This window comes from Chrysemys picta, chromosome 16 (assembly GCF_011386835.1).
Source record: "Chrysemys picta bellii isolate R12L10 chromosome 16, ASM1138683v2, whole genome shotgun sequence".
NCBI classification, from domain to species: Eukaryota; Metazoa; Chordata; order Testudines; family Emydidae; genus Chrysemys; species Chrysemys picta.
Window position 1 is genome coordinate 11,134,044 of NC_088806.1, and position 26,398 is coordinate 11,160,441.

Here is a 26,398-nt window from a genome sequence, read left to right on the forward strand (position 1 = left end):
GTACGGTTACATCTTCACATCCCAAACCAGTCACACTGAAATAAGGCGGTATTGGGCTGTTAGGAAGACGATCCTGACCGGACAGTGCCCATCACCACCAGATAAAGAAATAGATCTTAAGATGGTTAAAGAAAACTTAGTTTGATAGCATCCAGTCTGGCAAGAAATCACTTAATTATCAATGGTTGTGGTTGGGAAACCCTCATTTCTGTATGTTTTATCTTTATGGCCTCCACTTTTCTATTGTTAATGTGTCTGGTTTGCTAATTGTTTCTGTCTGCTGTATAATTAATTTTGCTAGTTGAGAATAATACTGTATAAACTGGGGTTGAACAGGAGGGGGAAGGGAAAGGACAATTACCTGTTTCATAACTGGCGTTCTTCGAGATGTGTTGCTCAGGTGTATTCCACAGTAGATGTGCGTGCTCGCCACGTGCACTGGTGTTGGAAGTTTTTCCCTTAGCAGTATCCATACGGGGAAGCGCCGCTGCGACTCCTAGAGTGGCGCCTCTATACTGCCCTACAAGGGGAGCTGCGCACTCCCCCCATCCTTGGTTCCTTCTTGCCAGACAACTCCGACAGAGGGGAAGGAGGGTGGGATGTGGAATACACCTGAGCAACACATCTTGAAGAATGCTAGTTACGGAACAGGTAACTGTCCTTTCTTCTTCGAGTGATTGCTCATGTGTATTCCACAGTAGGGGTCTCCAAGCTATATCTGATGGAGGCGGGTAGGAGTTTAAGGGTTTCTGGGACACAGTAACACCCTACCAAATCCAGCGTCATCCCTCGCTTGGGAGACAATCGCATAACATGAAGAAAATGTGGGGACAGAGGACCATGTGGCAGCCCTACAGCGGTCCTGGATTGGGACGTGGGCTACATAGGCAGCCGATGAGACCTGAGCTCTCATTGAGTGCACTCTGATGATTGGTGGCAGGGGAACGCTTGCCAGGTCATAGCACGTGTATATGAATGAGGTGATCCAGGCACTGGGTGGAAATTGGTTGCCCCCTCATACGCTCGGCCGATGCAACGAACAGCTGCGAGGATTTCTGGAACAGCTTGGTCTGGTCCAGGTAGAACGCCAGTGCCCTACACACATTGAGCGTGTGAAGGAGACGTTCCTCATTGGAGGAATGGGGCTTAGGACAGAGCACCGGGAGGAAAATGTCCTGTTCCATATGGAAGGTGGAGACCACCTTCGGGAGGAATGTGGGGTGTGTGCGAAGCTGGACCTTATCCTTGTGGAAGACTGTATATGGGGGTTCCGAGGTCAAGGCCCTGAGCTCCGAGACACATTGGGGTGACGTGATAGCTACAAGGAATGCTACCTTCCATGACAGGTGAGACCAGGAACACGTGGCCAAGGGTTCAAACGGAGGTCCTGTGAGACGGGATAACACTAGTTTTAGGTCCTATTGCGGATGGGGACTCATATTTGCTCCATGCAGGTGGAGTCAAAGTTTGCGGCCTGGGCTTGTCCTTAGCCAGCTGGACGTAGAGGCCCAAGGTTTGCAGGGTGGTACGGGAATCCTTCATCCTGTGCAGACGGACATCCGTTTGGTCTGCAAACAGCGCTTTCCCATCAAAGGGCAGGTCCTGCATGAGGGACTGGGCCCCCGCCGACAGCCCGGATAGGAGGAGCCACGATGACCTGCGCATGGAAATGGCGGAAGACATCGAGCGGGCTGCCATATCGTCCGCGTCCGATGCCGCCTGGATGGTTGCTTTTGCAGCTGCCGCCCCTTCCACTACCAGAGCCTTGAAGTCCTTTTTATCCCGCTCCGGGAGGAGAGGTTCAAATTTTGGTAGGGACTGCCTTAAGTTAAATTCATAGCAGCTCAGTAGAGCCTGATGATTGGCCACCCTGAGCTGGAAACTTGCTGAAGAATAAACTTTGGGGGGAGGCGCGAGCTGGCATGTCGTTCTCGGTGGTTTACCGATTCCACCACCAGAGAGTTAGGTGCCGGGTGGGAATAAAGGTACTCATGGTCCTTAGCCGGCACAAAGTACTTCCTCTCCGCCTTTTTGGAAATGGGGGCCAAGGAAGCAGGAGTTTGCCACAAGGTAGTGGAAATGTTGGCTACTCCCTGGTGGAGGGGCAGGGCCACACTGCCCGGTGCGGAGGACGACAGCATATTGAAAAGGGAGTCAGATGGGCCCTCCATCTCCTCAGCCTGGAGCTGGAGGTTGAATGCCACCCTCTGAAGGAGGTCTTGATGTGCCCTGAAGTCCTCATGTGGAATGGGCGGCGGTGCCATAATGGCATCATCCCATGCTGGAGAGGGGGCCGGCGTGGAGCCGAGAGTCGCAGGCGGTACCAGGAGGTCGGTCCCCAAGTCAGAGTCCGGGCACGGGGCCACCAACTCGGGACCTGTTGACTTGTCCCTCTGCCGAGAAGGGGAGGCTGAAGGAGCCTGGGATGCTCCAGCCACCGAGCGAGTTCCTGTCTGGGCGGGCATCTATGGCCACGGTGCCCATTGACACCACTGTCCTTGCCATGGTGCCCCTCGCCACTGACCAATTTGGGGGCCTGGTGGCACCATCTGTTCCAGCTGAGCCGCACAACCTGGTGATGGGCGGCTGGGTGCCGATGCTGAGGTCACCATCGAGCGCACAGTCTCATAGGAGTGGCAAGGGCGATGGTGCCTATGATGGTGCCTTCCACAGGGATTGGGATCTCGACACCGAGGACCGGTACCCATCGGAAGTGCTGCTCCTGTACTCATCCCAGCGCCAGGAGCTATGATGTTCTGGTGCCGATGAATTGCGAGAGGAGTCTCGAGTGCAATGCCTGGCAGAGCGGGAATGCGAGTGGGAGCATCAACGTCAATGGCATCGGGACTGGCTGTGGTAGCTGTGTCGCGAGGAAGAGCGTCTGCGGTGCCTGTCACGGTGCCTGCACCCATCACTGCGTGGCATGGAGAGGCCTCGAGACTCCCATTCGAGCGGCGAGCCGGTCAACCTGACTGGTGTAGAGGGCTGGCGTGAGCCATGAGAAGACCGCATCGAACAAGGTAAGGAGTAGTTCCTGGAGTGGGAGCTGCGCCGTGCTGGGGAGGTCTGATGAGCGCCCAGCGGCGGCTTGTTTTGGGACTGAGGACCCGACACTAGCAGTGCCCCAGGTATCGGTAAGCTCAAGATGTCTCGCGCGGCCTGTGCAGCCTCTAGCATCGACGGCATCCTCCCCGCAGGGGAGGCACGCGCGGACGGAACCGGGCTGCTCCGCTCAACAGAAGTCAGAGGCCTAGGGCCCAGGGGGGAATCGAGGGCTGCCCGGCTTAGGACCAGCCTCACCCCTCTCCTTTTTTCAGCGCTGCTGTGAGACGAAAGTCTTCCCTTACTTCTTAGAAGGGGAGCAGTGCCGGCTAGTATAGGAGACTTCGCTACACACCGAAGATGCGGTGCCGGGCACCGAGTCTGCTCGGCATGCTGGGGTAGGGGCCAGTGTAGATTCCATCAGGAGAGCGCGAAGCCTGATGTCCCTCTCCTTCTTAGTCTGTGGCTTGAATGACCTGCAGATCTTGCAGCGCTCACTCACGTGAGTTTCGCCCAAGCAGCGGAGACACTCAACAGGCGGATCACTTCTGGGCATAGAACAGCAACAGGAGTCGCACGACTTGAAGCCTGAGGCACGGGGCATGCCCCGAGCCCACTCTAACTACTTGAAAAACTACTAAAAGTAACAGTACCACTAAGGTCAACTAGAGAAGCTGCAGCAAGGCTGGAGCAAGACGTTCTGACTACCTTCACTGGCGGCAAGGAGGAACTGAGGGTGGGGGGAGTGCGCAGCTCCCCTTATAGCGCGGTATAGAGGAGCCACTCTAGGGGTCGCAGCGGCGCTCCCCCGTATGGGTACTGCTAAGGGAAAAAAACTTCTGACACTGGTGCACGTGGCGAGCACACACACCTACTGTGGAATACACATGAGCAATCACTCGAAGAAGAAATTGGAATCATGTTTGTTAAGGGGGCGGGAACAAGGAATGGGGAACAGGGACACAGGCAAGGCTCTGCGGCGTTAGAGTTGGGAAGGGGGTGTAGCAGGGTGGATACCTGCTCCTGCCTGGAAGGGCCTGGGATAGCCCAGGGAGTAGGCAGTGTGAAGGCTGAACTGATTGGGGGAAGTGGCTGCAGCTGGGGCCACGCCCCAAACAGCCTCAGCAGGCCTATATAAGAGGCTAGGCGCCAGGAGCTCAGTAGAGTCTCTCTCTGCCTTCAGAAAGAGAAGGGCCTGGCTGCAGGGAGCTAGACAGGGTACCTGTGGTGGAGCAGGGCTGGGGACAGGCTGAGGAGCTGGGGAGCTCCAGCCTGGATAGCCCCAGGCTGCGGCCTAGCGGAAGGCCAAGGGGTACTGGGGGTTGCAGAGGGCAGCCCAGGGCTAGGCCAAGGCAGCAGGTCCAAACCCTCCTTGCCAGTGATGAGTGGCCTATACTGCAGTCTGCCCCAGGGAGCGGGGGCTAGTTGGTGACTGGCAGTGGCCTAGTGCTGAGGCAAGGTGAAGATAGTGGGTGGGGATTCCACAGGGAGGGGAGACCTAGCGTGTGGTTACTGCCAGGGGACAGCACCCAGAGCAAAGGGGCACCAGGGTCCTGGGAGGGACACTGGGGCCAGTGCAGAGGACAAGGCGGATCACCGGCCTGCAGAGGGCGCTCCAGAGGCTGGTGAGCTAATTCCCTGGACGACCAGCAGGAGGCACCGCAGGGGTGAGTCCGGACCCTCTACAGGGGGATCCTTGCAACAAAGCCCGTTGCCAACTCTGTCCACATATCTATTCAAGGGACACCATTATAGGACCTAAATCACATCAGCCACACCATCAGGGGCTCGTTCACCTGCACATCTACCAATGTGATATATGCCATCATGTGCCAGCAATGCACCTCTGCCATGTACATTAGCCAAACTGGAGAGTCTCTATGCAAAAGAATAAATGGACACAAATCAGATGTCAAGAATTAACACATCCAAAAACCAGTAGGAGAACACTTCAACCTCCCTGGACGTTCAATTACAGACCTAAGAGTGGCAATTCTACAACAAAAAAAACTTCAAAAACAGACTCCAATGAGAAACTGCAGAACTGGAATTAATTTGCAAACTGCACACCATTAAATTAAGCCTGAATAAAGACTGGGAGTGGATGGGTCATTACACAAATTAAAAACTATTTCCCCATGCTAAGTTTTCGCCTACTGTTACTCACACCTTCTTGTCAACTGTTTGAAATGGACCATTCTGATTACCACTACAAAAGGGTTTTTTTCTCCTGCTGATAATAGCCTACCTTAATTGACTAGTTTTGTTAGAGTTGGTATGGCAACCCCTATTTTTTCATGTTCTCTGTGTGTATATATGTGTGTGTGTGTGTATATCTATATATCTTCCTACAGTATTTTACCACTGCATGCATCTGATGAAGTGGGTTTCAGCCCATAAAAGCTTATGCCCAAATACAGGGGTTCTCAAACTGGGTGTTGGGACCCCTAAGGGGTTGTGAGGTTATTACTTGGGGGGGGGGTCACGAGCTGTCAGCCTGCACCCCAAATCCCACTTTGCCTCCAGCATTTATAATGGTGTTAAATATATAAAAAAGTGTTTTTAATGTATGGGGGGGGGGTCGCACTCAGAGGCTTGCTGTGTGAAAGGGGTCACCAGTAGAAAAGTCTGAGAACCCCTGCCCAAACACATTTGTTAGTCTCTAAGATACCACAAGTACTCCTCGTTCTTTTTGACCATACATATACTAACCAATAGAAACGGACACCTTAAGCGGAGGAAATACAAATAAGAACCTTTTGAATATGCATTGGACATGGCAGCGTCAGCTTAACTGACTATAAAAGTAACATCCCAGGGGCAGCAGAGGGTAGAGAGATGTAGACTTTGGGAGGGGCCAGAATGATTTGCCACCGGGCAAGATGAGGACAATGACGGTGATGAGAAAGATAATGGTTAAGTCTGTAAGATAATGGTTCAGAAGGTTAAGAAAGGGTGTACGTATGGCCATTCAAAAGTACTTTCTGTATTATCTCTATCTGCCTTGTTGAGTTTAAGTGTGTTAAGTGTGCTAAATTATTAATAAATCATTTACTTGTATAAATATATAGAGAGAGTTCCCATGGTGTGAGAGTTGCACCTGTGCACATTGGGGTTCCCAAACTATATGATAATTTTACAATAATCTTACTGGGCCTGATCTTGGGACAAGAACCTGTTTATCCTCAAGTTATAATTATATATATCCAACTTTGGGCCAGGCTACATCATATATTGGAATTATTAATAAATGACATAAATCATGAGTATTAATGCTTGATGCTTAATTATGGACTTCCCAAAGGCCACATATGGGTTGGAGGAACTATTGACATTCTTGTAATCAGGGTAAAGGAGCAGATGTGGTATATAGCCATCCTATTACCATAAGAAAGCGGATAATACACCTCTCCTACTTACCATTTTTTCATTTTGTCAGGTCCCCAAGACAGGGTAAATTGAATCAGGGCCTCCCTTCTGATGGTCTCCCTTTCCCCTCCATCTTTGTTTCCAATGGTGTCCATAACTGCACACAGTGCAAGACCCTCTTTACTATACTTATCCTAGTCTAATCGTTATGTGTATTGATCCTTGACTATGATTTCAATTATAACTGTCTGTATTAAATCAAGTTTCTGTGTGTTTCACCAAATTTCATCTTCTCAATTAACTTTGAGTAGCCATGTTACAAGGGCAGAAAATAAGAGGTCAGAGATAAGGCAAAAAAAGGCAGCAAGGAAAATTGTCAGAAATGGTATGACAAACAAACGTATAAAGTTATTACTACTCAGGCTCTTTAGAGACTTCACAGCTTCGAATAACCGAGGGGACAGGACTCCTTACCCAACAAGACCACCGTTTCATAGTTCTCCTACATGACATTCCCTGTAGAGGGCTCTCTGAGTGGGGTCCAGCAGAGCCCACTATTCCCTGGTAAAATACACAGCCACCTCCTCAAAAGTCACTGGCCCCTGAAAGAGCAAGAGTCCAACACTCAGTACCTGCTGCCCCAGTCACAACCCCACTATTCACGGAACAGCAGCACCAGGGAAATGGAAGCTCCGGGAGGCACATGTTAACAGAGTCCCACCCCACCTTGCCTAGAGCAGCCAGGAGGCATCAGAGGGTGGAAAGAGAGAACCTTTGTGTCTCCCAGCTGACAGACGGAGGCAGGGTCTTCACATTTATCACATACCTACTAGACAAAGCTTGATACAGGAGATGGGGCTGGCTCTGGACCCTGCTGGTGTCTCCCTGGTAGGAATCCCAACACTCTGCAAATAAAATATATGGAAGAGAAGGGAAGTCAATAGTAAAGAATGTAAGTTAGAAGATCAAAAGTGTAGAAAATTGGTAAGGGAAGCTATCAGAAATTAATGACCAATCAATGAAAATAAGAAGGAAGTTTTTTAAAGTACAAAATTAATCCCAACAATGGTCATGATAAATTACTAGACGGAAATGACAGAATTATCAAAAATAATGCAGAAGAGGTAAAAGTGTTAAATAAATATTTCTCTCCTGGATTTGGAGAAAAACAGATAATGTAACTCTTATCAGAAGATGTTGACGACAACACTCTTTCCATTCCAACAATAACTCACGAGGACGGTAAACAGCAGCTATTAGACATGTTTAAATCAGCGCGTCCAGATAACTTGTATCCAAGAGTCTGACATTGATACTGGGTAAGATAATGGACCAGCCGATGCTGGAGTTCATTAATAAAGAATTAAAGGGGGTGTGTGACAGGGCAGCCCCGCCTCACACTAGCCCCGGCAGCGCCAGACAAGTAGCTCTGTCGGCGGAAGTCCTGCCCCGCTCATACTGGGCATGCTCCAAATATATAATTAGTACCCATTAACAAAGGTTTAGAATCATAGAATCATAGTATATCAGGGTTGGAAGGGACCTCGGGAGGTATCTAGTCCAACTCCCTGCTCAAAGCAGGACCAATTCCCAACTAAATCATCCCAGCCAGGGCATTGTCAAGCCTGACCTTAAAAACCTCTAAGGAAGGAGATTCCACCACATCCCTAGTTAACCCATTCCACTGTTTCACCACCCTCCTAGCGAAAAAGTTTTTCCTAATATCCAACCTAAACCTCCACCATTGCAACTTGAGACCATTACTCCTTGTTCTGTCATCTGCTACCACTGAGAAAAGTCTAGATCCATCCTCTTTGGAACCCCCTTTCAGGTAGTTGAAAACAGCTATCAAATCCCCCCTCATTCTTCTCTTCTGCAGACTAAACAATCCCAGTTCCCTCAGCCTCTCCTCATAAGTCATGTGCTCCAGCCCCCTAATAATTTTTGTTGCCCTCTGCTGGACTCTTTCCAATTTTTCCACATCCTTCTTGTAGTGTGGGGCCCCAAACGGGACACAGTACTCCAGATGAGACTTCACCAATGTCGAATAGAGGGGAATGATCACATCCCTCGATCTGCTGGCAATGCCCCTACTTATACAGTCCAAAATGCTGTTAGCCTTCTTGGCAACAAGGGCACACAGTCAACTCATATCCAGCGTCTCGTCCACTGTAACCCCTAGGTCCTTTTCTGCAGAACTGCTGCCTACCTATTCGGTCCCTAGTCTGTAACAGTGCCTGGGATTCTTCCATCCTAAGTGCAGGACTCTGCGCTTGTCCTTGTTGAACCTCAGATTTCTTTTGGCCCAATCCTCTAATTTGTCTAGCTCCCTCTGTATCCTATCCCTACCCTCCAGTGTATCTATCACTCCTCCCAGTTTAGTGTCATCTGCAAACTTGCGGAGGGTGCAGTCCACACCATCCTCCAGATCATTAATGAAGATATTGAACATAACCGGTCACAGGATCGACCCTTTGGGCACTCCACTTGATACCGGCTGCCAACTAGACATGGAGCCATTGATCACTACCCGTTGAGCCCGACGACCTAGCCAGCTTTTTATCCACCTTGTAGTCCATTCATCCAGCCCAGACTTCTTTAACTTGCTGGCAAGAATACTGTGGGAGACCGTATCAAAAGCTTTGCTAAAGTCAAGGAATAACATGTCCAGTGCTTTCCCCTCATCCACAGAGCCAGTTATCTCATCATAGAAGGCATTTAAGTTAGTCAGGCATGACTTGCCCTTGGTGAATCCATGTTGTTGATCAATTTCCTCTCCTCTAAGTGCTTCAGAATTGATTCCTTGAGGACCTGCTCCATGATTTTTCCAGGGACTGAGGTGAGGCTGACTGGCCTGTAGTTCCCCAGATCCTCCTCCTTCCCTTTTTTAAAGATGGGCACTACATTAGCCTTTTTCTAGTCATCTGGGACATCGCCCGATCACCATGAGTTTTCAAAGATAATGGCCAATGGCTCTGCAATCATATCCGCCAGTTCCCTCAGCATCCTCAGATGCATTAGATCTTGGACTTGTGTAGGTCCAGCTTTTCTAAATAGTCCTGAACCACTTCTTTCTCCACAAAGGGCTGGTCACCTCCTCCCCATGCTGTGCTGCCCACTGCAGCACTCTGGGAGCTAACCTTGTTCGTGAAGACAGAGGCCAAAAAAAAAAAAAAAAAAAAAAAAGCATTGAGTACATTAGCTTTTTCCACATCCTCTGTCACTAGGTTGCCTCCCTCATTCAGTAAGGGGCCCACACTTTCCTTGACCACCTTCTTGTTGCTAAGATACCTGAAGAAACCCTTCTTGTTACTCTTAACATCCCTTGCTAGCTGCAACTACAAGTGTGATTTAGCCTTCCTGATTTCACATACCTGAGCAATATTTTTATACCCCTCCCTGGTAATTTGTCCAATCTTCCACTTCTTGTAAGCATTTTTGTGTGTGTTTAAGACAAGCAATGATTTCACTGTTAAGCCAAGCTGGTTGCCAGGACCAGCTTTAGGCCGATTCCACTGATTCCCCCAAATTGGGCCCCACGTCTAAGAGGGCCCCACCAATTGGGACGCTGCCGGAAGGAAAGCTGTGCATCTCTCCCGGAAGAGAGCTGCTGCTGCTATGGCAACGAGAGACGCTGATGCTGGCCCAGCCGGCAGAGGGCTGAGGCAGAGGCAGCGGCTGTTGCACGTCAGGAGGGGGGAGGAGGGAGGCACACACGTGCTTCGCAGCCCTTCCCTCCCCAACCCCGGCACCCACCTGGAGGAGACACCGAGAGGGCTTCCAGTCCGGTGGGAGAGAGGATCATCTGCAGTGGACCTCACTCACCTGAGCAGCTGCTGGGGCTTCAGTCAGTGAGTGTTTGACCCTGTGATTCCCCCCCAGCCACCACTCCTGCAAACACTGGGCAAGGGGCAACCCCATCCCCCACCCCCAGTGAGGTTATGATGAGGGGCAGCAGGGGAGGAAGGAAGCCACATGCGATGGCAGTCCCCTCCCTAATTAAAACATATCTGCGATCAACAATGCAGGATGACCAATTAAACAATTTGGCAATCATGTCAATTGAATGTGATGTAATGAAGAGCTTAGAGTTAGGCAATATACTGAAAGATTCTGTCAAACAAAAAGCAAGGAAGATAAAGTTTAAAAAACATATAGGTGAGGTGTACAATAAAGTTCCTCTTAATGAACTTGATATTTTATAATATATGATGCAATGTATGTAATATATAAAGTAATGGAAAGTAAATAATACATGGAAGAAATGAGAGCGGTTTTTTTACGTGGTTTTTTTTTTTAAGTCATCCCTGCCGGGGCCCCGTCGAAACCGTTCGAATTGGGCCCCACACTTCCTAAAGCCGGCCCTGCTGGTCGCCTGCCATATTACTATTCTTTCTACACATCGGGATGGTTTGTTCCTGGAACCTGAATAAGGATTCTTTAAAATACAGCCAGCTCTCCTGGACTCCTTTCCCCCTCATGTTATTCTCCCAGGTTATCCTGCCCATCAGTTCCCTGAGAGAGTCAAAGTCTCCTTTTTTGCAGTCCAGGGTCCGTATTCTGCTGCTCTCCTTTCTTCCTTGTGTCAGGATCCCTGAACTCGACCATCTCATGGTCACTGCCTCCCAGGTTCCCATCCACTTTTGCTTCCCCTACTAATTCTTCCCTGTTTGTGAGCAGCAGGTCAAGAAGAGCTCCTAGACACAATAAATCCTATCAAACTAACTGGATATCCTTATTGGATGAGATGAAAACTATGGTTGCAGCTAATAGTATTGATGTAATATACCTAGACTTCTGTAAGGCATATGACTTGGTTCAGCACAATATTCTGACTAAAAAACTAGAATGATACAAAATAAACATGGCATACATTAAATAGATTAAAAACTGGAATTGTAAATGGGAAACCATGGTCGAGTGGATTTCTTTCTAGCGGGTTTCCGCAAGGATTGGTTCTTGGCCCTGCGCTATTTCACATTCTTATCAATGACCTAGAAGACAATATAAAATCATCACTGATCACGTTTGCAGTTGCCACAAAGATTGGGGGTGGTGGTAACTAATAAAGTGTCAGTAGATTCAGGCTCCAGCACTGGGAGTCTGGGAAGTTTTCCCAGCCCTGGCTGGAGAGTTATTTCCTGTTCCACAAAGAGGGGAAGTTCCATTCCCAACTCCTGTGCCTTGAAATTATGCCCTATCTCACACTACACCCAATATTCAGCGTAGTGGTATAATTATAATATGATTAGGACATAATGATGATGCATTTTGTGCAAGATGCGTCATGTGCGGTGTCACTGGAAAAGTTAGGATTTGCTGAATATGATTATCCTGTTTGTGTGCATGGATCATGTTTGTTTCTGACATTATGGACCACATGACACTGAACTCCATTTTGGTACCAGTAGTCCACAAACTGGACTGGGAACTGGGAGTTTGGAACAAAGGGTTCCCGCCATGTGGAAAAGCTACATAAGGTGGGTGTGACATCATCTCTTGGCCTCATTCCCCACACAAGAGAACTCCTGGAAACACCTGAGGAACAAAGACTGAAGTGGGGGAAGGGCTGGTCCCAGGGTAAGGAGATTTCTAGTTTGTGTATGGAAATTTGGTAGACTGCTTGTATCATCAGTCAGGGTGAGAAATTTCTAATTCAAATTCAATCCATCTAGTATGCTAGGCTTAGTTTGAATTTTTGGTTATTTGCTAAGTAATCTGCTTTGATCTGTTTGCTATCACATATAATGACTTAAAATCTATCTTTCTGTAGTTAATAAACTTGTTTTATGCTTTATCTTAACCAGTGTATTTTGAGTGAAGTGTCTGGGGAAAATCTCAGCGTGGTTTGCACAAGCTTGTTGTGCATATCTTCCCCATATTGAGGGAAAGGCAAACTATATTAATGAGCTTCCATTATACAGATCCCTGTGCACTACAAGATGGTATAATTTTGGATTTATACTACAGCAGGTGTACAAGGTTGGGGAGCTGGGAAATTGGCTGTTGTCTTCTATCTGTCCTTGAATGGCTTAGGTAAAGCACTCAGGTAGCTTAGTTGGGTGTATGGCGCCACCTGCTGTTGTGCTGGGTGATAACAGGGCCTGGAGAGGCTGGCTGAATCTCCAGCAAAGCAGTGTGAGAAGGGCCAGTCCAGGTTCAGAGTTAGAGGGCACAGCGGTTCCCAGAAGCTCTCCAGACTGCACCCCGGGGCAACAACCCTTCACACCCTAGAGTACACAAGTCTCAGCAGGTTTGTCAGATCCTGTCCCCTCCCTTTCTCCACCCTAGATAGTTCCTGCCTCCCAGCACCTTTAGCAGCTCCCACCCTCCTATGCATTTACTGCTCCTCTCTCTCCAAGCAGAACCCACCACCAGTTCCCTGATAATCCCTTACCTGAGCCAGCTCCACTACAGCTATTTCCTTGCCCCTGGGAGGAGGGGATGATCTGGAGCGAAACGTGGACGTTTTTCTGTAGCCTGCCAGGGCGAGAAGGGCAATGTGAGAATTCAGACAGGGGTTTTGTCCATTCCATATGCCAATTCCCCCTGGATTTTTCCCTTCTAATATACATTCTACGTTCTGCCGCACTGTGAAGCTCAAAGTGACCTTATTCCAGTACAGGCCTAGCCCCCTCCCACCAGGGTGTAACCCTCTGAGATATGGTGAAACCCTCCCAGTAGCAGAGAGTCTCTGTTACACTTATAAAGTTTGCGGACGATACTAAGCTGGGAGGGGGTTGCAAGTGCTTTGGAGGATAGAATTAAAATTCAAAATGATCTGGACAAACTGGAGAAATAGTCCAAAGTATCTAGGATGAAATTCAATAAGGACAAATGTAAAGTACTCCACTTAGGAAGGAACAATCAGTTGCACACATACAAAATGGGAAATGACTGCCTAGGAAGGAGTACTGCGGAAAGAGGTCTGGGGGTCCTAGTGGATCACAAGCTAAATTTGAGTCAACAGTGTAACACTGTTGCAAAAAAAGCAAACATCATTCTGGGATGTATTAGCAGGAGTATTGTAAGCAAGACAAGAGAAGTAATTCTTCTGCTTTACTCTGCACTGATTATGGCTCAACTGGACTACTGTGTCCAGTTCTGGGTGCCACATTTCAGGAAAGATGTGGACAAATTGGAGAAAGGCCAGAGAAGAGCAACAAAAATGATGAAAGGTCTAGAAAACATGACCTATGAGGGAAGATTGAAAAAATTGTGTTTGTTTAGTCTGGAGAAGAGAAGACTGAGGGGGGACATGATCACAGCTTTCAAGTACATAAAAAGTTGTTACGAGGAGGGAGAAAAAATATTGTTCTTAACCTCTGAGGATAGGACAAGAAGCAAGGGCTAAAATTGGAGCAAGGACAGTTCAGGTGGGACATTAGGAAAAAACTTCCTGTCAGAGTGGTTAAGCACTGGAATAAATTGCCCAGGGAGGTTGTGGAATCTCCATCATTGGGGATTTTTAAGAGCAGGCTGGACAAACACCTGTCAGGGATGGTCTAGATAATACTTAGTCCTGCCTTGAGTGCAGGGGACTGGACTAGATGACCTCTCGAGGTCTCCTCCATTTCTATGATTCTATGAACCAAAGGCCAGAGAAGAGCAGAATCAAAGGAGTCACTTTGGGGGATTCTCCCTGTCATTGTCCCAAGGCAGCTGTCTCAGGTTTACTAAGTTGTTTGATGCTCCAGCCTTTATACACTCTCTCCTGGGAGTGCTCCCTTTCATGGGCTGGGTTCTTGTTTTAGCTTTTGGAAAGGGTGACCCCGGGGGCTCTGAGACTGGGCCTTCTTTCCTCAGCACACCTGGTTTCTTTCTGTGGCTCCCCAGTGAGTCCAGATGAGTAGATACTCCTGATAGAGACTGTGAACATAAGAACGACCCACTGTGTCAGGCCAATGGTCCATCTAGCTCAGTGGCCAATGCCAGGTGCTTCAGAGGAAATGAACAGAACAGGGAATCATCATGTGATCCAACCCGTCACCCATTCCCACTTCTGGCAAACAGAGGTTAGAGACACCATCCCTGCCCATCCTGCCTGTGACACCAACAGATGAGGAGTTAGCTCTTGCAAAAGCCCCCATGTCTTAATTGAACATGGACAAACGCATAGCTGGAATCAGTCTGGCTCACTTGTGTTAGTATTGTTAAAACAGGCATTAGAATTATAAGAATGTGTTTAGTGTTTAGATTTATTGAATGCTTGTGAGTTGCTGCCTGGTTTAATATCTGACTAGTTGCATTGTGAGCCTCTGTGGCTATGTAAGTCACCAGATGGGAGAGAGACTTTACCTAGGGGAAGTGCGGATTGGCAACAGAATGCATTACACCCTGCCTGGCAGGAAAGGTCCATCAACACCAGATAGACCATTATGGGATGTTAAAGAAGACAAAAGACTAATGTTGTGCTCTTGACCTCCCATTAGCTGAGTTCCCAGCAGCTCAGAGCACATGGCAGGAAGGGGATAAAAAAAAAACCCATACAGAAGGAATTGATTACCTGTATGCTACTTGGATTCTGGGGGGCAAAGTTTCAAAATGGGAGCAGGCTGAAACTTGCACTGGAGATCCAGTAAACTCTGAAGGGGACTGAGACGCTCCCAGGGCCCTCAGAAGTAAGAGAGGGATATCCAAACTCATGAGAGACCCACAACTGCCTATAGGGCTGCTAACTCCTCCAGCCAACATCGCTCTGATCCACATTCCGCCCTCCTCCCCCCCCCCGTTTCTTTCTTTCATTCCTTTATTTACCCTTGTTTGCCGACAGTCGGCTCTTTTGCTGTTTCACCTGGTACCCCAAGAGAATAAGAAAGTGCCCTGAGGCCTTAGCCAGAGGGTGGAGCCCTGACACACTAGAAGGACATGCCTCTGTAGTACCTCTGGGGCAGGGGGCAATTGGACTCACAGAGGTGCACTCCAGAAGGCCTGAGGCCCAGCAGTTGGGCACCAGTTTGATGGGCTGGATGGCCTCTCACTGGGGGCTGCCAGCAGCCTGGCACATGGAACAGATGCGAGGTGGCCTGGGGAGCAGGAAGTGGGGCAGCGTCCTAGACAGCACACCGAGTAGGGAAATGGAGAGGGGGCGAGGGGCACTGCAGTGAACTCAGTACCTGTCCTGAAGGCCAATGGCAGAAAGTCATTCTCTCCCTGGCCTACGGGGGTCAGACAGTGACACAGAGATCCCTTGGCAAAGGGTCATTTGGTCTTTGCCAGCAGCTCTCACCTGAGACCTGACAAACCCATCACACCAAATGCATCTCTTAGAAGATGATCCTGTGAGGTGTCTACAGAAAGTCTTAACTGGTCAAGACTCAATGACTGAGAGATCAACATATGGGTCATATGTATGAAACAAAGCATTTATATTGAAAATCTATTTTATGGACTTGGAATGGAAAATCAATCACCGAGAAGTAAGAGGCCCCGGGATTGGCCCATCCACCTAAGAGGGAGTCATCACTTCTCACTAGTCAGTTGGCAATGTAACCCAAGGCTCAAGTGACCAGCCTTGCTCCCTCCCAAATTATCAATGGAAAACAATCGGGACACCACCAAACAACTGAAACTGGGGGGAGGGGGAGCTGAAGGTAACAAATTTAATCATCCCAAATCCAAAATATGAATAGTTTAAAGGTACACGGAGGGGAGTGGAGAGGGAGGCCAAAGTGTATAGGGGATGGGGCCTGTTTGGAGGAGGGGCAGAGCTAGGGCATGGCTGGACTAGGAGCAGAAGGCCCAGCTGGAGGTAGCAGTGAGGGGCCCAGCTCAGTCTGCAGCTCAGGCTACAATACCAAGGTGGCATGCACCAGACCACATGCAGTTGCTGCCTATAATACGTGTGTGCAGCAGCCTAGGACAGGAAACAGCTACTGGCTTCTACAGTGCTAAGAAAGGGCTGGATGGGATGGACAAGAAGGTGAGGTTGAACGTGAAATGGTGGCAGGAAGAGGAGGTGAAGAAGGAGAGAGAGCGACAAACACCAGTCTTCTCTCATATACTTAGTTACTGTAACCAACACATGATTAAACTGTCAAGATCTTGAGGCACAGACCGTATCAGAGATTTCTCTCATTGGCTCTGTTATCAACTGCCCATGACAAACACTTGAAAGAGGGGAGGCGGAGCTGTAAATGGTAGCAGAAGGAGGAGGAGGAGAAGGAGAGAGACGTTTGAAAGCATGACCATTATTCCCATTCCACCGTAACAAAAAGTACAGGAGAAGGGAGCAGCACTTCAGAATCACCCAGCAACTACGTGGAGAGAGCACTGGACAGGGACAATTCCTGGTTCTGCCACGGGACTGCTGGGTGACCTTGGGTAAGTCATTGCACTTCTCTGTGCCTCTGATTGCAAACTCATGAGAGACCCACAACTGCCTATAGGGCTGCTAACTCCTCCAGCCAACATCGCTCTGTGCCAAAACTAGGAAATTCACTTCCAAAAAATGATAATTCAGGATTTAAGGTTGCCCGGAGTTGTCTGGTGCCCTCCAGAAGAGAGATCAGCAAAACTCAAACTTGTAATAATCAGGAAATGCAGAGATAAGGTACACACCAATGTAATCCTAATTCTGACCCACATGAGCAATGACCCTTTCTTTACTCCTACAACACACCTACGTGCACCCAGCTATTTGACATAGTGCCTGTCACTAAAGTACTGGGGAAAATGTCAACCAGGGCACACAATAAAGCACTTTATCTTTGCTAAGATGGAATTTGGTTTTAGGTGAGCTGCGCTGTACAGGAGCTACTGACACCTGTTCTAAACTCAGATACTGGGCTGCTCCCCAGAAACAGCCGCACACTTGTCAACTGAACATCTCTTCACCCCTTTTTACAACTCTTTCATCCTTACTCACAGAAGTTCCAGCTAACGTTCTACATTCACTTACCCATCGTTAAGCACACAGACTGCTCTCAGATCCCATCTCACTGCTGACCATTCCCATGGCAAACAGTCCCCTGTTACCTCCTGACAACATGCACAGCTCAGTACAGAAACGATACAGACTGGAAGCTCAAGGTACACATGCACCTCTCTCCTTTCATCGCACACATGGGGGACTCAGACCCAGATCTTCTCATATCACAATCACACCTCCACCAAGTTGCTCCAACTAACGCCTCTACCTTTCAGTAAAGCTACACCTAACACAGAGAGTGCAGCTGGAGTGCTGGCAGATAATGCCCAGTGGCTGTTGCCAGCTCCAGGGGGCAGAGTTAAGGTTGCATTGGCAAGCACATTAGCTCTCCATTTCCTAGTTTTTGGAGGTTTGAATTTTGCTGAACTTGATACTCTGGCAGGGCCCAACATACTGCTGGGCAACCTTACCTCTGCATTAATGAAGGTGTCAGGGACTAGATGAATGTTCAGTAAATACCCAGAAAGTGATGGCTCCCCATCCTTACCTGCCATTCACACAGGCAGCAAAGCCCTGGGAAAGGCAACTTTCAGAAGCAAAGAGAAGGGGATAGAGCTAGAGGTTCTCTGCCAGTCAGGAAGGGGTAGCAGCGAGGGAAGACTGACAGCTGATAGTTCCAGGGGTGAAAAGGTTTGAGGTATGGTGGGGGACCAAAGCGGGTGGGAATGGGCAGAATTAAGGTCCCTACATGGTACAGGCAATCGCCATAGGGCTATGAATAAGGCATTTTTCTTCCTCCTTCCGATGAGCTATAAATATCTATGGGGCTCAGCTACTGATCCTACAGGGAGTTTCTGCCCCTCCCCCCTTTCTATAGCAGCACTTTTAAGAACAGGCCAGGGAAACATGGAAATACTTTGAACCAAATTCCGGAAGCTGCTGGGCATGCACAAGTTAAAATGAAACCAAGGTTCTGTCTCTCTAAGGACCTGGCCCCTAGTGCAAAATTATAGACACTCGACAGAAATCTGAAATGGGCACTTCACAACTGATAGATTGTTATTGATCTATTGACTTCTGGGAATTCCCAATAAAAGAAACAACCTAGTGAAGTTGATACGGTGAGGGAGAGATCTCATGTGTCTTTTCAAATTGGTATAATCTACTCTGGGACTTTATGCAGTAAAATGTCTTATTCGTAGCCCTATGGCGATTGCCTGGTGTCACTACAGGGCAGAATTAAGGTTGGGTGGCTTAGCTGTGAATTTCCATCCCCTAGCATATTGCGATTGCTGTTTGGTAGGCTTGGCTGAATCCATTTAGTCTATTTTTTTATTAATAATTTCAACAGATGATATCTATGTCTATTTTTAAGCCCTTTCTCCAATTTCAGTGTTCAGAGCTGTGGGCAGTTATGCGGGTGGTCAGACAATAATTATGTAATTAAATGTTGAGATTCAAAAAAAGATAGAACTTTAGAACGGTTCAAACAGAAATTGTCAATGTCACACACAAAATCTACAGTGTAAATATCCTTCAATCAAACTCGACTTACTCCAGCAGCATTTTTGCCATTTTGCCTATATAAATATTTTTTTCATCTGTGTATGTGTGTTTGCATTACTATAATGGGGTTCAAAAGGGAGCTAGATAGGTCCATGAATCTATCTTCCAACAGTGGCTGTTAGCCGGGATGGGCAGGGATGGTATCCCTAGCCGCTGTTTGCCAGAAGCTGGGATTGGGCAACAGGGGATGGATCACTTGATGAAAACCTGTCTGTTCATTCCCTTTGGGGCACCTGCCATTGGCCACTATCAGAGAACAGGATACTGGGCTTGATAGACCTTAGGTCTGACCCAGCATGGCCGTTCTTATGTATGTGCAGTGAAATTGACATTTACTGAGATTTACTGATAAAAATCCAGTCCTTTCAACCGTACTTTTAAGTAATGAAGTACTTTAATTCTTTCACTTCCTAGACTGTAATGCTTGCTCTGAGGATAATTACACCCTCCCTGTGACGTATTTCACCCTCAGTCCCTGACATGTGCTCTCCACTTTAACCCCATTGTGATGTAGCTCCTTTCTGGGAGCTCTGCTGAGGCCAGTGGCATTATGATCAGAAGGTGACACTGACACATGAGCAGAGACACATGGGGGGAGGGGGGAGGATGAGATAACATGGAGCCTACCAGGGTTGAACATGGCCCTACAGAGCGTGGGGAGCAAACTCTCTCTCAGACTCTTCTTTCCGACCTCCCAGGATCAGTAACTCTGGCAAATCGTTCCCTGAAATCTACATACCCCAATATGTGAGACAGCATCAGCAAGACCAGATTAATGCAGATGCTTTAGGGGCTGCAGTGCCAACCCCCTGGCCTAGTTGAGGGGAGTGAAGATCTGCAGTAAAAGCAGGGGTGAGGCTGGGGGAGGGGGACACAGCTAATGGGGGACTGGGAGCCAAGTGGGCCAAGAGGCCAGAACTCAGGAAGGGCTAGGAGCAGAAGTCCTCAGGACTGTTTAGAGGAACTTCAGTTTATTTTCCCCATTTACCATCATCATAACTTAGAAACTTTTCATTTACATTTAAACACACTGGAGCTAAACTGTGTTGATACATTTCCATTCAAAATGCTACAGTTTTAATTAGGTGCTTAATCAGATGCTTTTGCAACAGAAAGCCATCAGTAATTGACATGCATTCATTAATTAACCGGTGGAGGCGGGAGAGGGGCAGCATACAGGGATCTTTCCCTGGGACAGCCGTGAGGGGGTGGGACAGGGGCAGAGTTCATGCTTGCCGGATTGCTGGCAGCAGGAACTGACCAACGCTAGGAGCATTGCTTTGAACGTGAAAGGAGGCCAGTGCTATTATTAAACTTTTAAGCAGCCACAAGTCTATGGCTTACCACGTCAGACTGCTACCAAAATTCCGCTGTCCTGCCCCGCTTGTCAGATCTGCACTGCAAGACCCCAGGCACTGAATGCGAAGGCTGAAAATTCGACCTTGTCCTGAGTGCGCATGTGATAGGTGCTGTGCATGGTCTTGTTCACAGAGAAAGACTGTGTTCTTTGTTCACAACAAAATTTATCTTTCTGAGGAATTCATTCCGTTTTTCCCATCCCACAACTGCGACTGTCTCCCAACCTATCCTGGCATCACACTCCCAGAGGCTAGCGCAGATTAGGCGTAGAAAGAAAAGGACACGGGACGACATGTTCTCGGAACTTATGGGCTGCTCCCGAGCCGAGGCAGCCCTGCAGACTCAGTGGAGGGAGAACATGTCCCAAATCCATCGATCACACATTGAACGGGAGGAGAGGTGGCGGCAGGAAGACCAGCAGGCGACTCAAACGCTGCTTGGACAAATGAGGGAACAAACGGACACGCTCCGGCGCCTTGTGGATGTTCTGCAGGACCGGAGGACAGAGCCCCGCTGCAGTCTATCTGTAACCGCCCTCCCCCGCCACAAAGTCCCATACCCCCCCTCACCCAAAGTCCCAAGAAGTCCGTGAAAACTCTCACTCCACCCCTGCAGACCGCTCAAGTACCCAGAAGGCTGTCATTCCCCAAAATTTGATAAGTCCTTTCCTTCCCGCCTCACCCAAGCCCCCGTCCCAGTTCATCCCCTAAGTGTGTAGTTGCTAATAAAAAATACGTTTCTGTTAATTACAGTTTCCATCATGTTCTTTTAGAGGAGAGTCTGTTTGAAGGGTGGAAAGGGGGTTGGTAATTGGACAGGACAGTCACCTTTACCAGGGTACAGACGCGGGGGCAGATTCAGCAGCAGGTCACACACACATTGCAGTCACTAGGCACCCTGGTCAGTCTGGGAGGTGGTTTTCATGTTCTGGGGGGTGGGGTGGGTGGGGCGGGGGCTATGTGACTTTGTGGCGGGGGAGGGCGGTTAGAGATCTTATGCAGCGGTCCTTAACCTGGATCACAGAGCCACGCAGCAGGGAATCTGTAACCGTCCTCCCCCTGCCACAAAGTCACATAGCCCCCACACAGAGTCCCGAACAGGAGGGGTGGCAGGCTCTGTTGAAACAACCAGTCCACCAGTGCGGACCACTCTAGGAGCAGGAGCCTGTCATTCCTCGAGTTTAGAAGCGTCCTTTGCATCACTACACTACACCCGCTCCCCACCACAGTCTACGTCCCAGTTTCAACACTTTACCACGAAAACAGTAATAAAGAAAATGGTGTTCATTAACAAATTGCCAGTGATTTTATTTTTAAACGTGTGTGGAACGGGGTTAATGGGGTATGTGACTGGAGAGGATAGTGAACATTCACTGGGTAAGGAAACGTGGGCAGGTTCAGCTTCTCTGTAAACAAACTTAATAGTCACAGGTTACCCTGCTCACTGTGGAACCTAGCTTTCAAAGCCTCCCGGATGCACAGCATGTCCCGCTGGGCTCTTCTAATCGCACGGCTGTCTGGCTGGGCGTAATCAGCAGCCAGGCTATTTGCCTCAACCTCCCACCCCGCCATAAAGGTCTCCCCCTTGCTCTCACAGAGATTGTGGAGCACACAGCAAGCTGCAATAACAATGGGGACATTGGTTTCGCTGAGATCAGAGCGAGTCAGTAAGCTTCTCCATCTCCCCTTGAGACGTCCAAAAGCACACTCCACTACCATTCTGCACTTGCTCAGCCGGTAGTTGAAGAGTTCTTTTTCAGTGTCCAGGGCGCCTGTATAGGGCTTCATGAGCCAGGGCATTAGCGGGTAGGCGGGGTCCCCGAGGATCACTATAGGCATCTCCACAACCCCAACACTTATTTTGTGGTCCGGGAAGTAAATACCTTCCTGCAGCCGTCTAAACAGACCAGAGTTCCTGAAAACACAAACATCATGAAACTTGCCCGGCCATCCGACGTTGATGTTTGTAAAACGTCCCTTATGGTCCACCAGTGCTTGCAGCACCATTGAAAAGTAGCCCTTTCGGTTAATGTACTGGCTGGCCTGGTGGTCCGCTCCCAGGATAGGGATTTGAGTTCCATCTATAGCCCCACCGCAGTTTGGGAATCCCATCGCGGCGAAGCCATCTATGATGACCTCCACGTTTCCCAGGGTCACTACCTTTGACGGCAGTACCTCAACGATTGCGTTGGCTACTTGCATCACAGTAACCCCCACAGTAGATTTGCCCACGCCAAAGTGGTTCGCGACTGACCGGTACCTGTCTGGCATTGCAAGCTTCCAGAGGGCTATGGCCACTCGCTTCTGGACACTCAGGGCTGCTCACATCCGGGTGTCCTTGCGCTTCAGGGCAGAGGACAGCAACTCACAAAGTTCCAGGAAAGTTCCCTTCCGCATGCGAAAGTTTCGCAGCCACTGTGATTCATCCCAGACCTGCAGCACTATGCGGTCCCACAGTCCGTGCTTGTTTCCCAGGCCCAGAATCACCGTTCCACAGCATCAACATGACCTATTGCCACCATGATGTCCACAGTGCGGGGTCCCGTGCTTTGTGACAGGTCTGTGCCACTCTCAGACTTCATGTCCTCACCGCTCTGCCGTAGCCTCCTCACCCAATTTCTCAGCATCTGCTTCTGGAAAAGGTGCATGATAAGGTGCAAGGTGTTGACAACGGCCATAACTGCAGCGATGGTCGCAGTGGGCTCCATGGTCGCAGCGGGCTCCATGCTCGCAGTGCTGTGGCGTCCGCGCTGTCACTCACCCGAAAAGTGCGCGAACTGATTGCCCGCCGGCGCTTTCAGGGAGGGAGGGCGGGAGTGACGGTTGGATGACGACAGTTACCCAAAACCACCCTCAACACATTTTTTTCCCCAGAAGGCATTGGGGACTCGACCCAGAATTCCAATGGGCAGCGGGGATTGTGGGATAGCTGCCCACAGTGCACCGCTTCCGATGTCGATGCTTGCCCCATTAGTGTGGACTCACAAAGTCGAATTACTGTTCTTAGTGTGGATAAACACGTTCGACTTTGTAATATCGATTTCACATATTTGATTTAAGTAAAATCGAACTACTCTCGTAGTGCAGACATATCCTTAGAGTCTATTTGTATAACTGTTTGCAAGATTTCAGTGGATATTGTGAACCAGCAGTCTTAACCTTTTACTTTGAGATTACTAAATACAATCCAGTGCACCACCCCTGAAAGACTGCAAGCCCTGGCCGGTGACATGCTCCCTACAGAGCAAACACTTGACGAGCCCTTTTGCCCTAAAAAGTGCTTTTGGCTCTTTGACATCGCTTTATCCGCCCCACCAGAAAATGCTATAGGTAACCAGGTAATTACAGCAGACCTTCACTAGGTATAGTTCTACCAGCTATGTGCCAAAATTCAAATGGTTCTGTTTGTTTTATCTTTCATTCAGCTTTGCAATTATTAGATCCCATTTAAAAACTGGAACTGAAATAACCAAAGCAAGTTAAGAAGAGAGTGGCCTCAGGCATAGGTGGGGGTAAAACAATAAAGGGAAAGAACTGATTTTGCAAAAAGGAACATCCCAAACTATCAGAGCCCCAGACCCCCATCCAACTGAATCCACCCCAGCCAGGCATAACAAGCTGGGCCCCTGAAAAATCACCCATCCCGTCTGGCAGTGAATGCTGCGTGTTCCAGACGGAGCTATGGTGTGTGCGTCTGCTCTGTTGACGTCCTGCTCTAGTACGGAATGCACCATGGCCACAGGGAGCAGAGACATGTACTCCTAAATGTGCAGAAAACAAAAGAAGCGGTGGTTTGCCAATGGATGCACAGGCTGTCTTGGCAGGGCAGCTCAGCTGCAGTCCCTGCACACAGCTGGGGGTGGGTGTCCTGGGTCGGGGGAAGTCAGTGCCCAGTCCTGTGGGGCTGTGCTCCTGGCTCATACCTCACTGCTGCCCCTCTGTTACCAGCTACACTGTTCAGCCAGCCCCAGGCCTCACTGAGGTCACTGTCTCCCCACCCGCCCCCCGCAAGCCTTCAAACTGGGACATGCACCAGTGCCAATCAGAGTGCACTAGTGTAAATTCTATCTATATGAAGGGTTTGCACCAGTGCCTAAAATACTAGTGTAGCCGAGATCTTCAGTACCCAAAACAGCAGTACGGTGGCACTAGAGGTGGGATCTATTTCTAGCTCTGTCACGGACAGCCTGAGTGACCTTGGACACATTAATGTTTCTCCTCCCAACTTTAGTCTATTTACCCAGCTGCCCTCTCACTGGGGTCTCCTCTCTCCAGAGCTGCTCACCACTAAAATCTGTGTGGGGTCCCCAGAGCTCAGGTAGTTCAGCTCTGGAATAGTCTTACAAGGGTGGCTGTGGAGTCTCTTTCCCTGGAAGTTTTTAAGAACAGGTAGGACAAACCTCTGTCAGAGATAATCTACATATACTTGGTCCTGCCTCGGCAGAGAGAGATGGATTTGATGACAGCTTGAGGCCCTGTTCAGCCCTACATTTCTAGGATGCTATGCAATACGTACATATGAAAACACAACAGACAGAATAAAACCCACCACAACATAATGCCAGACAATTCATCCTCCCCCCCTAAAAAAAACCCCTACACTCCACAACATCAAATGACAGAATACAAAGGAGAGCAAAGCAACACAATGCGAACTAACACAACCTAGAACAAAAGTACACTATACAAAAGAGCTCAACTCAAACCAACACAGCACAGGCACCAAACAAGAGGAGGCAAAACAATGCGCTATAAAACTATGCAACACAACATGATGCATCACAGTTCCAAATGGCACTATGCAAAACAGCTCAGCGTAGAACATGGCACAGCACAAGAGAGAATTATTTCAATGGAGGCTGGAAGGGATCTTGAGAGGTTGTCTATTGAAGCCTCCTGTGATGAGGCAGGACCAAGTATCCCTAGACATTCCCAGACTGGTGGACCTCTAATCTGGTCTTAAAAACCTCCAATGAAGGAATTTCCACAACCTCCGTTGGAAGTCAATACAACACAAACACAGACCAAAACAACGCTGTACACACTTACGCTGGGCTTGTGGTTAAGGGGAGAGGCAAGAATTCAAACAATCTGGGTTCAGTTCCCAGTTTTGCCCCAAATTCTCCATGCAAACTTGAGCAAATTACTTCAGCTCTCTGAGCTTCAGTTTCCCCATCTGTAAAATGGAGAGTAGCCGCCCACCATTTGCCTATTTAGCCTTTGAGCTTTTTGTGCAAGGACTCTCGATCACTGTGGGCATGTCTACACTGCAGTTAGACACCGGCGGCTGGCCCATGCCCGTTGACTTGGGCTCACACAGCTGCGGGGCTGTTTAATTGTGGTGTCGATGTTCCGGCTTGGGCTGCAGACCAAGGCCTGGCACCCTCCCACCTCGCAGGATCCTACAGCCTAGCTCCAGCCTGAGTCCAGACATCTACACTGCAATTAAACAGCCCCTTCACCTGAACCCCGTGAGCCTGAGTCAGCTGGCATGGGCCAGCTGTGGGTTTTTAATGGCAGGGTAGAGATACCCTTGCTGTCTGTTCAGCACCTGTCACAATGGGGACCTTGATCTTGGTCAGTGTCTGTGCAGAGCCCTGCACAACAGGGGCCTGACCTCAGTCAGGGGCTCTGCAACTCCCGGCATTACAGGATCCCTGATTTTGTTTGGGGGCCCTGCAGCATCTGGCAAAATGTGGGGGCAGGATCTCTGTCAGGGTCTCTGCAGTGCCCAGTACAATGGTGGGACATGATCTCAGTCGGGATCAGTGCAAGCCCAGGCCCGACAGGGACACAGATCTCAGTCGAGGTCTCTGAAGTGCCCAGCACAATGGAGGCAGCCATCTGGGCTGCAGTCGTGCACTGCCTGGCAAAAAGGGGGCCGTGAGCTCGGTCCAGGTTTCAGTTTTACCTGGCACAACAGTGGGGTCTGATCTCAGTTGGGGTCTCTGCAGCGCCCAGCAGAACAGGGCCCAGACCTCACTTCGGGGCTCTGCAGCGCCCGGGCCAGCAAGGTCCCTGCTCTGGTCAGGGTTTGTGCAGTGCCCGGCACACTGGGGGACCTGATCTCAGGCAAGGCATGTGCCACGCTTAGTATGAGAAGAACCCTGATCTCAGTCAGACACCTGGGGAGAAAAGCGGGAAGATTTTCAAGAATTAGCTATCAGTATTTCAGAACTGAGGGAAAAAAATG

The 26,398-nt window shown here is 49.1% G+C and overlaps 2 protein-coding genes and 1 long non-coding RNA gene across 19 annotated transcripts in view; 1 reads left to right on the forward strand and 2 right to left on the reverse strand.

The window, feature by feature from the left end:
- LOC135972074 (zinc finger protein 271-like) overlaps window positions 1-26,398 on the forward strand; it is a 312,092-nt gene that overhangs the window by 108,617 nt on the left and 177,077 nt on the right. The window lies entirely within an intron of this gene.
- Window positions 1-26,398, reverse strand: part of LOC135976000 (uncharacterized) — a 262,775-nt gene that overhangs the window by 41,790 nt on the left and 194,587 nt on the right. The window lies entirely within an intron of this gene.
- The window catches only part of LOC101951937 (zinc finger protein OZF-like), a 45,553-nt gene that overhangs the window by 17,784 nt on the left and 1,371 nt on the right, over window positions 1-26,398 (reverse strand). For 7 of the 17 annotated variants that reach the window (XR_010593167.1, XR_010593169.1, XR_010593168.1 and 4 more), the window contains exons 2-3: window positions 12,809-12,891; window positions 7,238-7,316 (exon numbers count right to left, since the gene is read on the reverse strand). Coding sequence is in view for 4 of the 17 variants with exons in the window: in XM_065569898.1 (XP_065425970.1) it covers window positions 7,238-7,316; window positions 12,809-12,891 (162 nt within the window). In the remaining 13 variants the exon portion in view is untranslated. Of the gene's footprint in view, window positions 1-6,885; window positions 7,014-7,237; window positions 7,317-12,808; window positions 12,892-22,465; window positions 22,839-26,116; window positions 26,331-26,398 lie in introns of those variants that run through there. The other 10 variants (XR_010593176.1, XR_010593171.1, XR_010593170.1 and 7 more) reach the window with 8 other exon arrangements.